At 47.7% G+C, this 14765-nt stretch overlaps 1 protein-coding gene across 1 annotated transcript in view; it reads left to right on the forward strand.

Moving 5' to 3' along the window:
- The first annotated feature begins 161 nt into the window (after positions 1-161).
- The window catches only part of LOC125917912 (zinc finger protein basonuclin-1-like), a 31143-nt gene continuing 16539 nt past the window's right edge, over positions 162-14765 (forward strand). Inside the window, exon 1 of the mRNA XM_049623989.1 lies at positions 162-577. Within this exon, the coding sequence (XP_049479946.1) occupies positions 500-577 (78 nt within the window). The 5' untranslated portion in view covers positions 162-499. The remainder of the gene's footprint in view (positions 578-14765) is intronic.

Genomic DNA, 14765 nt, shown 5'->3' on the forward strand with positions numbered 1-14765 from the left:
GGTCGGTGTGAGACGTGCGGGCCCGGGGGCGCCCGATCTCTCGCGAGGCCCCGCGAAGCGCGCCGCGGACGGGTCGCTCCGACAGCTCAGGGGACGCCAGGGCGCGGAGGGGGTGCGGCCGCCGGGCTGCAGGCGCGAGGGCCGGGGCCGCGGAGCCGGCGGGCGGGAGCCGGGGCGGGAAGGCGGCCGGCCCCGCGGAGGCGCTGATTTGCCCGCGCGCCCCGAGCCGAGCCGGGACTCGGGCAGGTGGGGGGACAGCGCCGGGTCGGCTCCCGGGGGCAGGGGCGCGCGCGGGCGGGGAGGCGGGCGGGGGGCGCCGCCTGTCCCCTGCCCCCTCGGGCGCCCCTGCCCCCGCCAGACCCCAGCCCCGCCGCCGGCCGCCCGGCTTTGCGTCGGCCCCTACGGATTTGTCAGCCAGATGTGACAAGATTGCGGAGAGGCGAGGGAAGGAGGAGATCTGATGTTAATCAGTGCATAGCTCGGAGCCAAACTTTCTCAAATGCGGTGTAGAAACATGCTCTTCTCATTTAAGGCATCTCTTTGTGGCCGTGGGGCTGCCACCGGTCGCCGTTTGACAGTTAAATGGAATGCCAGCTAGCAGCCTTAATTGTCGGAGTAAAATTGTGTGTGTGTGTGTGTGTGTGTTGGGGCTGGGGGGTGGGGGGGAGAGGTGAGTGTCAGACACTCTAAGGTTCAGTTATGTCCCCTAGGTTTATGGCCGTGTTCACCGCAGCTCTGCTGAAGACAGGGCATTTAAACCGGGCCAGACGCCTGGTCGCAGCCAGGCCTCTGCTGTTAACACTTAAGGGGCCTAAAAAAAGGCCCCAGTGGTATCCTGGGAATCCCTGTCAGTGAGTGTGAGTGTGTGCGTGTGTGCGTGTGCGTGTGTGTGCGCGCGCGCGCGTGCTGGGGAAAACATGTGTTCCTGCATGCGCTGGGCCCACACAGCAGATGTAGCAACAAATTTTTTGTTTTTGAATATATTCTCATCAGAGTGACAAAGATTTTTGATTTGACAGTAAGTGAATTGAAAAATAGTGTTGGGCAGATTATCTTTCTCCTTTTTTTTTCTGGTGCCTTTTCATTCTTTGCTTCTCGTTTTAATTTGCTGTTAGAGCTCACGGGATCTTTTCAGAAGATCCCTTAGACTCTTCTCTTGCACTTAGATGCTTACGTGTTAAAACTTCTGCTCAGTGATAAATACACCGGTTTCTCAAATTGTCCCTTCCCGAACACGTTGATATATATTATTAAAACCTCATTTAAAGTGTAATATGTCAAAATAAAATTCTCGGATGTCGTGTAAAAAAAAAAAACCACATTACTTCAAACATTAACAATTGGTCAGGATTCTGATTTTTGCGTTAAATGGGTGTGAACAGATAGACACCATTTTTGCTCTGGTAAATATCGTTGATAACTTTATCTTTTCCGGTGTACCTAAAAGAGTAACATGTGAGTCATCATTTGATTTTTTATCTGATAGGTTTGCTAACTTTAATTTCACCGAGAAAGTATTACTATTTGAACTCAACTGTTGGTTGAACGTGTTCCTGTTCTAGTTCAATGCCGAGAAAAGGTGGTGAAATCTTCTCTGAGCTCAAGCGCGGCTCATGCTTTGGGAACTCATAATTATGTTCAGACACCTGCATAATTTCATTTGGAAAATCATCCGTACCTGTAAATGCTGTTCCATTCAGAATAGCAAGGATTTAGCTAGAGGCCCCTCCTCCAGTCAGAAAGTGGTAAGTTGGGAGGGGTTATTTGGCCCTTGATCCCTGCTAAGATGAGAAACAATCATGTTTGCTCTGGTAATAATTCACATCAGAAATGTTAACCAACATGAAATAATTCCTGTGGAAGCGTGAGGTTTGCATAGAGCGTTATTTTTATTTGTTTATTGTTGCAACTCTCTCGCGCAGCCGTTAGGCCGGCCTCGCAGGCCCATGTTCTGTGTCTGAGAACCCTCAGCTTGGAAAGGAGGATCCACCCCATTGGGTGAGAAAAGCCATAGAGATTTCCCTGCAGAACAAATCATAATTGTTCTTTAAGCATACCGTTATCATTTATGAATGCCTAGGGATAAACATAAACATCGTGAAAGTTCAGTTTGTCGGTAAAATTAAATTGCTGCATGTGGGGTGAGGGGCAGAAGTGTCTTTTAGCCTTTGTATATGGCTTTAGAAGCTATTTTGACAGTGGCCATTAAGAGAGTGCCTTGCCCTGAAGCTTCCGCAAGGTAAATTACTTGCAGGAGGAGGGAGCTTTACCCCCCCCCCCCTGAGTTTTCACCTCTACAGATGGCATTTAGAGTTACTTTTGTCAGAAACAGCCCTGTTCAAGAAGACCTAGAAATACCCTAGGTTAGATGAAATCTCATTGCTGAGCCGCACTTTTTTTTTTTTTTGGATAACTAAGACCAAGATTTAGAGAGCCAGTATATTTTTTAATTACCTTCCTCCAAATACCCTATTGCAGATTTTTATTGTAGTTATTTATTTATTTGCCTCTTTTATTTTTGATGCCGTATCTGTGAGATGTTAAAGATAACTGGGTTCTTCTCGGAAGAGACATCTGGAAAGTTTTGTGGGTTTTTTTTTTTTTTTCTTTTAAATTGGTTTCCACCTGAAAACCTTATCTTCTCTTATCTTGTCATCCTTTGAAGCCCTTTCTCCTAATTCTGGAAATCCTAAGTTCCCGGTGTAGCCCCCTTTCTCTGCATGGACACGTGCCTGTTTTTATCCCCCAAAACCAAAAACAGAAAACAGTGGATCAAAACAAAGAGCAGACCCGCTCTGCCATGCTCCGACCTGGGGCCTTCTCAAACTTTGGGTGTTGCAGGGAAAAGGGCCACCGCCATTCTCGGCCACGCCTGAACTCATTATTAAAAACCAGCCTAGCAAATCATAGGAGAAGTTTGCCTTGGGGGGATGATCTCACAGGGCTAGAGTGAGGGCAAAGAGAGACGGAGGGATAAAATGTTGTAAAGGCCAGCTCCAAACAACCTATGTGGAAGGAAATGACCGTCTCCGTGAAGGTAAACTTTCATTCAGTTGCATCTGGTTGTGTGAGTTTGTCTCCTCTTACAGACTCTTCCTTGAAGGATCCTTCCATACACCCAAACAAACATCACGAGTAGTTTCTATCTCTGCGCCAGCCTCCAGAAGCACTGGCCTGGTCCCGTAGCCCTCTGATGGTTTCTCGAGTTACTCGTTACGAAGATAAAATTTTTATACGGACAACTCGAGCGCTCCGTGATTCTCCAGGCTGGATTTTAAGGCAGTGACAAGGACGGTAATTTGCAAACTCTGGCCTTTTCTTTTTCAAAATTTCATTTTGAAAAATCTGAGGTCGCTTTTTGTTTCTTTTTTTTTTTTTTTTTAACACTCAGTTCTGAAAATCGAGTTCTCGTTAAGCCCTTAAAAGAAGTGTCTGCAAAATTTTACTTAGAAATGTTCACCCTTTCATTGTTATCTTGCAATGGACGTGAAGTTGCAGTGCTTGTAGAAGTGGCTGCGTTCGTTAAAATTATCCTGAAGTACAAATGTCCTTTTTCTGTGTTGGTTTTTGTGTGTTTTCCCCCAGAGCTGTCTCTTGCGTTCAAAAGTTCCCTACGCCTATAACGTCCCTCTGTTTTTTGTTACCAAAGGTTTCTGAAGATTGCCTCTGAGGTCCTCCCAAATTTAGGTTATAAAGGGGGGAAAATGTGTACATATCCTTTTATTTCCATATAGTTTGTTGTTGTTCTTAGGTGTTTTTTTTTTTTAATGAAGAAATAATTGGTTAGGTTCATAAAGTAACATTTGCATATCTTTCTACTTTTTATATTTTCTGTTTTCAGAACTAATAATTTTAAGAAAAAAGGGCACAGCTGTTAGATGATTTTGGCACAGAGTTTATACTTTGATTTAAAGAGATCAAAAGAACGAGTATTTTCCCCACCATCCTCTTTGAAGACGAGCAGCACGAGAAGGGGGCAAGGGTGTCGCGCGTGCTTTCTCCTCACAGGTAGACTTGGCCCAACATCTGTACCTGCTCCCTCCCAGCTGCCCCTTCCTCTGCCAGACCCTTCCAGACCCTTCTCCCAGCCCCGAGCCCCCCGGGCTCTGTTCTTTTCATCCCCCTGCTTGCAGTGAGAAAGCAGATTCTGTCGGGTGGGTCTTCGGTGGGGGTTTTGTATTTGCAAATGATGCCTCCTGGTTTCTGAGGCTTCCCGGGTCCCTTTTTACAACTGTGCTCATGGGAAAGGGGGTGTCTCCTTGCAGCTGGGAATCCCGATGGCTCCACGAAGCCAACAGGCCTGGCTGCCGGTCTGGACAGCACACGCTCAGCTCACCTGCTGTTGCCTTTCAAGGTGTGCTCTCGTGGCCCGGGGACAGAAGCCTCTACTCTGTGGCCTGGCCTCCTGGGTTTCACACTCATGTACGGAATGAGCCTAGGACCATGGCATTTCCTGCACGAGGTGAGGAGGGCACACCTGCTGCCTCGTGGGGGAAGCCTCCCCTGGCCTCATGTAGCACCTATAAAAGTTAACATAACTCTTGGGGTGCCTGGGTGGCTCAGTCGGTTGAGCATCCGACTTCGGCTCAGGTCATGATCTCACGGTCCGTGAGTTCGAGCCCCGTGTCAGGCTCTGTGCTGACAGCTCAGAGCCTGGAGCCTGCTTCTGATTCTTTGTCTCCCTCTCTCTCTGCCCCTCCCCACTCACGCTATCTCTGTCTCTCTCTCCCTCTCCCAAAAATAAATAAACATTCAAAAAAATAAAAATTAAAAAAAGTTAACATAACTCTTGAAGGTCAGTACATGTTCTTTTTTTTTTTTTTAATGTTTTTACTTATTTTGAAAGAGAGAGCCAGCAGGGGAGGGCCAGAGAGAAGAGGGGGAGAGAGAGAATCCCAAGCAGGCTCTGCACTGTCAACGCAGAGCCCCCCGTGGGGCTCAGTCCCACGAACCAGGTGATCGTGAACTGAGCCGAAATCAAGAGTTAGTCGCTTCACTGACTGGGCTCCCCAGGTGCCCCAAGTATTGGTGTCTCCTTACCAGGATCCAAATAAGGTCCATATGTTGTCTCTCTTAATCTGTAGGTTTACACTTCACTTTTTCCTTGCAATGTATCTGTTGAAAAAGCTGGGTCATTTATTTTATACAATGCCCCCCAGTCTGAATTAGTGACTGCTTCCTTGTGGTATTGTTTACGTTATGGTTGTTCCTCTGTCCCCTGCATTTTCTGTGCACTAGAGTTGACCAAGGGGCTTGATCTGATTCAGATCTGAACTTTTTTATTTCTTTTATTTTTTTTAATGTTTCTTTTGAGGGAGAGAGACAGAGTGCAACCAGGGGAGGGGCAGAGAGAAAGGGAGACCCAGCATCGGAAGCAGGCTCCAGGCTCTGAGCTGTCAGCACAGAGCCCCACACGGGGCTCAAACTCACAAAACGTGAGATCATGACCCGAGCCGAAGTCGGACACTTAACCGACTGAGCCATCCAGACACCCCAGATCTGAACTTTTTTCATAAGAACACCCCATCTGTAGTAGAACGTATCTTTCCAATCAGAGGCAACTGACCTGGTTGTCAACTTTTACATTAGGAATTGTGGAATGGTAGTATTCTAATTCTTCATTTATTTATTCACTAGATACTTCTATAAAGGGAATCTCTGTCTCGTCAGTGGTTTGCACAATTTGTATAAAAAAGGATGTATACTTGAGACACCTAAGTGGCTCAGTCGGTTGAGTTTCCAACTCCTTTTTTTTTTTTTTAGTTTTTTTTTTTTTAACATTTATTTATTTTTGAGACAGAGAGAGAGCATGAACAGGGGAGGGGCGGAGAGAGAGGGAGACCCAGAATCTGAAACAGGCTCCAGGCTCTGAGCTCTCAGCACAGAGCCCGAGGTGGGGCTCGAACTCACGGACTGCGAGATCGTGACCTGAGCTGAAGTTGGCCGCTCAACCGACTGAGCCACCCAGGCGCCCCGAGTTTCCAACTGTTGATTTCAGCTCAAGTCGTGATCTCACAATTCGTGGGATCAAGTCCTGTGTCGGACTCTATGCTGACAGCGTGGAGCCTGCTTGGGATTCTCTCCCCACTCCCCTCTTTCTGTCCCTCCTCAGCTCACAAGTGCTGTCTCTCTCTCAAGATAAATAAACAATTTTTTAAAAAGGATGTATACTTGGGGCGCCTGGGTGGCTCAGGCAGTTGAGCATCTGACTTTGGCTCAGGTTATGATCTCACAGTTTGTGGGTTTGAGCCCCACATCAGGCTCTGCGCTGACAGCTCAGAGCCCAGAGCCTGCTTCCGGTTTCTGTGTCTCCCTCTCTCTGCCCCTCCCCTCTCTCTCAAAAATACATAAACATTAAAAAAAATTTTTTAAGGATTTATACTTGATCTATCCCTTTGTTTACCAGGTTTGGGGACAATTAATTGGTTCCCTAGCATTCCCTAAAGGCAGCCAATGATTTTTTTCATTTGTCTTTAGTATCTCTTGACTTTCTAGATTTGAATATAGTGAATGAGTCATGTGAGGTTTTGACAAATTCAAAAACTTTATTCTCTGCTGTCATTGACCAGTCAAGCTGTCGAATTTTATTCCCTGATGAACACATACACCCCCTAGGACAGATACTGGGAGTTCCTCAGCTTTGTATCCCCGGGAGGCTCCTTGTAATTATCAGTGCGTAGTAGATGCTTTAAAAACAAATGAGAACCACCACCGCCAACAAAAGCAATTTGTTAAGTAAATTTGTATCACTTCGTTAACTACTCATGCAGAAAGATGGCATGAACGTCTGGTCTTGTGTCTCTCCCTAGGTGGGCTTCCGTCCAATGCTGCCAGCTGCCTCCTACGAGAAGCCCACCTGGCCTTTCTCTTCTCTTCCTCCCAGTTGTCCTTGTTGCCCGTCTGGCAAATGATGATACTGCGTTCAGAATCCTAGTTGTGCCTCTGCAAATTGGTGTATGTAATGAAAACAGTGGAAAATTTAAAAATCGAAAGAAGTTAGAGAAAAAATGGGAGGAGAAGAGGTAGGGAGCAAAAAAAAAAAGGCAAATTCTCCTAAAAGAAGCAGCACAGAATGTATCTAAGAGGTGGAGACCTCCCCCCACCCCTCCTTGAATGATGCAATTTCCGGAACCCCGAAGGCTGTCTCTGCAGCCACAGAGAGAATGGGGTGACAATTTTGCTGTAAGTGAAGAGAAACCAGGTCCCCTCCCCATAAGCTGAGGGTGGTCCAGCTGCCTTAGGAGGTGTTTCGTGTTATAGATCCTGACTGGCACGGTTTGATCTGCACCAGACTCTTCTGAGACTCAAACATACTAACAATCGTCTGTATCAGCATTTAAAAACGCGGCTTGGAAAAACTTGAAGTAGTTTTATTCTAAAGCCTAATGACTTCAAAAGTGATTTGTGATTTAGCAGATTGGGTCCTTTGGCTTTTTATGATCCTTATCACCGAGAATCTGGCACAGCCTTGGAATCTCACACTTAAGAGAGGGCAGCAGGCTCTAAACTTGGCCTTGGTGATTTCTCCTAGTTAGGCATTTTTACACGATTTTTATGTGGCCCTCTCCATCGCCAGCAGACAGCCTGTGTATAAATTAGGAACTACTTTTGGCTGCTAGTAAAGGCTCCCAATAACAGTCGCCATCCTTCCTGCGCAGCCGTCCCCCAGGGCATGACCGCAGAGTTGCCTCATGGTCACAAAATGGCATCTCAAGTCCAACCATCATATTCTTATCCCAGGATGGAAGGAGGAGGACAGCAAAGAAGTGTCCCAGCTGACTCAGCTCCCATTTACAAGGGGTTTTCTGTAAAGCTCCGCCTGATAACTCCTACTGGGATACCATCGGCCAGTACTTCGTCACCTGGCCCCCAGCAGAGACTCAGAAGGGAAGATGAGACGAAAGGCTATGGGGTGGGCATCTGTAATTCGGAAGCACCGTGCCGCTGCCGTCTCGATTCATTCATTACTCTCTCAGATAACACCAGTGCAGGGCTTACGAAGGATCCGACCCCCTGCTAGCAGCTGGGTGTTGGTTTGGGGTTTCAGCTGGTCCCTTGCCTGTTTTTGGAGCGATTCATCGTGCAGTAACTTTTATGGAGGGTTTTGTAATAGGTATTTTTGGTAGCTCTGTCAGTGGAGGAGTCAGACCACCAGAGCCCAGAGGACCCATGAACCTTGCTGTGATTCAACGCTCTGGTTGTACTGATCGGTCTCTGCGATTCTTACCTGTGTATCCTCATTAATATGGCTGATAGCCCTCCAGGGTGAGCAGAAACAGATATCCAGCCTGTTTCAGTCAGACTCCAAGGCATGGAGCTGAAGGTTTTGTGGTTTAATGGGAAGTAAGACCTAAGTCACCTGAAGCCACCAGGACCCTTTACCACCTCCCTGGGAAAGAGCCTCATTGTGGCGAGGGGTGAGGCGTGCAGGCTCCCCACCTCTGCCTCCGGAAGTAATCGTTTCAACAGACAAATCATACTCATTTCATATCTGTTTTCAAAGGATTACTAAGAACAAACTCCAGACTCCTCGGCCTGCCCCACAAGGTCCTCTGCAGAATGCTTCCTGCCACCTCTCTGACCCACATTTCCTACCATTAACCTTACTCACTCCGTCTACATAGGTCCTGGCTCCTTTTCTGTTCCTGAGCACTCAGCCTCTTTTGTGCCTCAGGGCCTTTGCACTTGTCATGCCCTCTGCCCTAAAACCTTTCCTCCCTCTCCAGGTCTTCACTGGCTCCTAGCCATCCCTTGATTCTGTTCAAATGTCACCACTTCAAAAATCTTCGGTGATGACCTTATCTAAAAGGCACTTACTGGGGGCGCCTGGGTGGCTCAGTCGGTTAAGCGTCTGACTTCGGCTCAGGTCACGATCTCGCAGTATGTGAGTTCGAGCCCCGCGTCGGGCTCTGTGCTGACTGCTCAGAGCCTGGAGCCTGTTTCAGATTCTGTGTCTCCCTCTCTCTCTGACCCTCCCCCGTTCGTGCTCTCTCTCTGTCTCAAAAATAAATAAACGTTAAAAAAAATTTTTTTTTAAATAAAATAAAATAAAATAAAATAAAATAAAATAAAATAAAATAAAATAAAAGGCACTTACTGGGGCGCCTCCTGGGTGGCTCAGTTGGCTGAGTCTCTGACTCTTGGTTTCGGCTCAGGTCATGATCCCAGGGTCGTGGGATCCAGCCAGCCCCACGGCAGGCTCCACACTTAGTGTGGAGCCTGCTTGGGATTCTCTTTCCCTCTTCCTCTCACCCTTGCTCACTTCCTCTCTCTCTCTCAAAAAAAAAAAAATAGTTCTTAAAAATATTGAAAAGGCACTTACTTATACCCCATCCCGCCATGCCACCCAGTAAAATTGCTGGCATCGTTCTGTGTCGTTTTTTCATAGCACTAGCTTCCTGGGAAATGGTGCGGATTATTTACTTGTTTATTTTCTGTCTCCTCGGGATTATGCCCCTGGAGGGCAAGGACCTCGTCCGTCTTCTTCAACACTTTAACCCCCGGAGTTTCGAACAAACAGTTCCTGGCTCATTAATGTTCAGTAACCGCTTATTCATTTATTATGAAGTCTCTTGAGAGTGTGAAACTTTGGTGTCCTCACTGCAGGATGATAATGCCTCAGTCTCCGAGCTGCCGTAGGCATTAGATGAAACCGTAAGTGTAAGTGTGGTTAGCACCGAATATGGATGTTTCAAGGTATACCCTGCCTCCAGTGTCCAGATTGGAGACGACCCTGATAGCCCGCAAGTTCCTTGGCTCCCTCAGCCTTAGGATGGGGATAGTATTACCTACCTCCCAGGGAGGTTGGAAGAAAGAAATGAGACAGTGCACGAGCATGCTTCGTGCAATACCTCGCACGCGGTTAAGTGCTCAGGAAAGCTCACCAACCGTGCGACTTTGGGAAAATCACTGACCTTCCGTATAAATATGAGTTTCCTGAGAATAATCCCCTCCCCACGACAACGTAGGGAGGGTTACGTGAGAGCACCTGTTAAGTCACGCTACCACGCAGAGGGCAGACGCCGGAAGGACACCTCGCCTCACCGTTGGCCTCAGAAGCGTCTGGTAGAACTTTCCGTGATGACGGGTGCGTTCTGTATCTCCACCATCCAGTGTGGTGGCCACTAAACCACATGCGTCCGCTGAGCGCCCGAAACGTGGCTGGTGTCACCAAAGAATTGAACTTGTAATTCTGTCTTATTATAATTAGCGTAAGTAGCCACATTTAAATTTGGCCATTTGAACGACTTAGACGGTAGCGAGCGGCCACCATATCGGACGGGGCAGAGTGAGGACCGGGAGCCGACGCAGCTGCCCGGCCGGTACGCAGTTCGATCCTGTGTCTAAGCCGCTTCACAGACGGCTCCCTCAAAGAGGCAACCCCGTGGACCTGGAAACCCCCAAGGGTCTTGCTGAAATTGTGTGAAATTGTGTTCCTTCCTCTTCCCGTCTCTCCCTGAGACTCTCCCCGCTGAAGTCCTTATCTTGAGTGATAGGAAAACGTCTGCACGTACAGGAGATGAAATCGGCTTTGAAGCGGAGGGACACTCGTTATTCTGCAGCTCCGTCGTTCAAACCCCCTCGGAGGCCTGCACCGTCCAGCGGTGGATGTCCGTGCGGGTACCCGCTGCTGCTGGCGAGTCAAGGCAGCCTGTCCTGACCGGACGCCTGGTCCCCAAGCTGGACGTAGAGCAGGGAAAGGAGGGAGGGACGGACAGACCCTCACACAGAACCTAAAAACGAGGTCCCAGCTTTCCATCCCGACGCTGCAGGTAACCACTCGTCTGTCACATGCCAGGGGCATCGGTGATGTCTGGAACACACGTGACAGTTACGGACAAGCACGCCAGAACCTGGGATGTTGATTGGTGGCACATCAAAGTGTCTGGTAACAGTTCAGAAATAGTCTGATTAAAATGAGTGCGTAAAGGGGCGCCTGGGTGGCTCCATTGGTGGAGCATGAAACTCTTGACCTCGGGGTCAAGCCCCACGTTGGGTGTGGAGATTACTTAAAAAATAAAATAAATTAGGGGCGCCTGGGTGGCTTAGTCGGTTAAGCGTCCGACGTCAGCTCAGGTCAAGATCTCACGTTTCGTGAGTTCGAGCCCCGCGTCGGGCTCTGTGCTGACAGCTCGGAGCCTGGAGCCTGCTTCAGATCCTGTGTCTCTCTCTCTGTCTGCCCCTCCCCTGCTCATGCTCTTTCTCTGTCTCTCAAAGATAAGCAAACGTTAAAAAAAATTTTTTTTAATGAGTGCATAAAAAAGCAATCATCATGTCTTGATGAGTTCAGAATGTTGTAAAACATCTGCTTTATGTTTCCGAAGAATGGAACGAGTATTAGGATTCCTAAGGAAAGGATGTACATTTTAAGGGTTTTCCGTATTGATTTGCATGAGTACTTTTCATCCTGTAATTAGAATTTTCGGGTTTGATTTCATTTTAGAAGTGTTAATTTGTCTTTAAATAACAGTGCTATAATTTTTGCCACATTGTGGGAATTCCGATATGAGTGGGAAAACCCTGGGCCCTTAATATCAGAAGTTTTCTTAAGGCACTGTAATTAGCTTTTTTTTAGTTCATAAATAATTCCTCTGAGATTTATCTCCATGGATGTATAATGAGCTTTATTAAGCCTTATTCAAATAGGTTCATATAGAGCCACATGAATATTTCTTATAAAACAGCATTCATGGGGCGCCTGGGTGGCTCAGCTGGTTGAGCGTCTGACTCTGGCTCGGGTCATGATCCCATGGTCTGTGAGTTCGGGCTTCACGTCAGGCTCTGTGCTGACAGCTCGGAGCCTGGAACCTGTTTCAGGTTCTGTCTCTCCCTCTCTCTCTGCCCCTCCCCTGCTCATGCTCTCTCTCTCTCTCTCTCTCTCTCTCTCCCTCCCCCTCTCAAAATACATAAACATTTTTAAAAAACAGCATTCATACATTGGGTTTATGTCCCAATAGGTACAAATGTGTCCCTAAACTAGAAGCTGCTAAAAGCGAATAGTCAGGATAGGTCAGTGGGTCTTGACCGCAGTCTGGAAAGATTTGGGGTTTTCGCAACCGTAAGAGGGAGACGCGTTTCTGTGGCATCGGTGGGCAGAGACTGGGGACATAGCAGTCATTCCACAGCACACAGGACAGCCACCGCCACCAAGAATTATTGGACTCAAAATGTCAATAATGCTGAAGTTGAAAAACCCTGAGTCAGATGTCAAGAGATACAGAAAAAGTGAGTTTGAATCTCAGGCTATGAAATGTGCCTGGAGTTGTTTCGTCTGAAGTTTCATCGTGCTGGGCCCGAGGTAGGATCACCCAGAGTTTCCTGAGGCTTTGCCTGAGTGAGAGCCTTTTAAGCAGAATCTTCAGGAAGGAGAGGAAGTATGTGCTGAAGCACGTCTTTTTTTCTCTGATTGGAGCAGGGTCCTACTTTCTGCATCAGTGAATGTGAATTTTCTGTGTATACTTCCAGCATCTTGCTGGCAAAGAATGAATGGCATCTTGAGGGACAGGATCCCCAAATAAGAATTTTTCTGCTTTTAAAAATCCTTTGAGGGGCACCTGGGTGGCTCAGTCCGTTAAGCGTCTGACTTAGGCTCAGGTCACCGTCTCGTGGATTGTGGGTTCGGGCCCTGTGTTGGGCTCTGTGCTGACTGCTCGGAGCCTGGAACCTGCTTTAGATTCTATGTCTCCCTCTCTCTCTGCCCCTCCCCTGCTCATGCTCTGTCTCTCTCTGTCTCTCAAAAATAAAGAAATGTAAAAACAAAACGAAACTTCCTTTGAAACAGCCCTGTCGATGGGAAGGTAGGTTGTGAAATATTGCAGAGGCTTAGTGCAGAATATGCTGGTAGCCGTGGAGAATACAGAGGGCTGCTTCCTTGGTCAGCTGGCGTTCAGAGCCGCAGGGACGTTTGAGAATCCGGACAGCATATTAGGTGGGCTCCAAACAAAACTAAGGGTGCCTTTCTAGTTCTTGGGACGGTGTGTAACAGGCATTAAACCGGTCCTCATTTTTCTCCTCCCGGTTGAGATAACTATGTAATTACGTGTATAGGAATATAGACGTATGCGTCTGTGTATTTAACACATCCGTTTACATGTACAGGAGTAGAATCTCTGTAGCCAGAAGGTGAAATAATTTCTGGCTCTAAAGCAGTATTTCTCAATCTTTTTGTCATTACTCCCCGTATACCCGAGGAGCCTAGATTTTTTATTTTCCTAATTGTGCCCCCCCCCCCTGCCCACCCAGGGAAGTTTTAGTATTATACCACATTCCGGTGTTCTGTTTATGTATGTGTTTCTGTGCTTTATATATATACCTCCTCCCCCCAAGGCCAGTGTTCACCGCCTCGGGATGGTATCACCCCGGAGGAGAAGGCATGGATTATTACCATAAGAGGACGTTGTGATCACAGGGAGTTCTCTGTAGGATATTGGATGGCTTTACAAAGAGCAAACGTGTTTTCTGTTTTCCGATAGCCTCTGGGAGGGATCGGGTAACGCACTGCTGTGGGCCGTGTACCTCCGTTATGAACAGCCCTGTTCCTTCGCCTGAGAAGCTCTTGTCTGATTGATCTGCTCGGGCCCATTGTAATCCAAAGGGAGTCATAGATAACCGTCAAATCAGGGAGATTTTTAACCTGTATTTAAGCCAGCTCACTGATTTTTTAAAAAAATTTTATTTTGGGAGTGCCTGGGTGGCTCAGTCGGTTGAGCTTCTGCTCAGGTCATGATCTCATGGTTTGTGGGTTCGAGCCCCGCGTCGGGCTCTGTGCTGACAGCTCGGAGCCTGGAGCCTGCCTCGGATTCCGTGTCTCCCTCTCTCTCTGCCCTTCTCCCACTGGTGCATGCATGCGCGCTCTCTCTCTCTCTCTTAAATGTTTATTTATTCTTGAGAGAGACAGAGTGCAAGCCGGGGAGGGTCAGAGAGAGAGGGAGACACAGAATCCGAAGCAGGCTCCAGGCTCTGAGCTGCTAGCACAGAGCCCGACGTGGGGCTCAACCTCACGGACCGTGAGATCATGACCCGAGCTGAAGTCGGACGCCCAACCGCCTGAGCCACACAGGCACCTCTAAAAAAACTTTTTAATAAAAAAATAAGACTTTATTTTTTAGAACACTTTCAGGTTCACAGCAAAATTGAAAGTACAGAGATTTCCCATATACCCCCTGGCCCCGCACATGGACAGCGACCCCCTCCTTATCCACATCCCCCACCGGAGGGTACATTTGTGACAATTGATGAACCCACTTAGACATGTCATTATCACCCAGAGACCACAGTTTACGTTAGAATCCACTCTTGGTGTTGTACCCCCTCTGGGTTCAGGCAAGAGTATAATGACACATATCCGTCATTATAGTATATCGCACGGAGTATTGTCATTGCCCAAATATCCTCCTTGTTCTGCCTGTTCACAGCCCCCCGCCCTCACCTAACCCCGGTCAAGCACGGAGCTTTTTAGTGCCTCCATAGTTTCGCCTTTTCCAGAAGGTTCATGTAGCTGGAATCACATAGTGGGTGGCCTCTTCAGACTGCCTTCTCTCCTTTAGCAATATGTATTTAAGGTTCCTCTGTGTCTCTTCATGGCTTGATACAACTCGTGTCTTTTTAGCACTGAACGACATTCCGTTGTCTGGATGGACCGTAGTTCACTTATCCATTCACCCCCTGAAGGACATCTTGGTGCTTCCAAGTTTTGGCAGTGATGACTAAAGCTGCTGTAAAACATCCACGTGCAGGTTTTTGTGTGGACGTACACTCCAGGGAAC

This window comes from Panthera uncia, unplaced genomic scaffold (assembly GCF_023721935.1).
Source record: "Panthera uncia isolate 11264 unplaced genomic scaffold, Puncia_PCG_1.0 HiC_scaffold_292, whole genome shotgun sequence".
Taxonomy (NCBI): domain Eukaryota; kingdom Metazoa; phylum Chordata; class Mammalia; order Carnivora; family Felidae; genus Panthera; species Panthera uncia.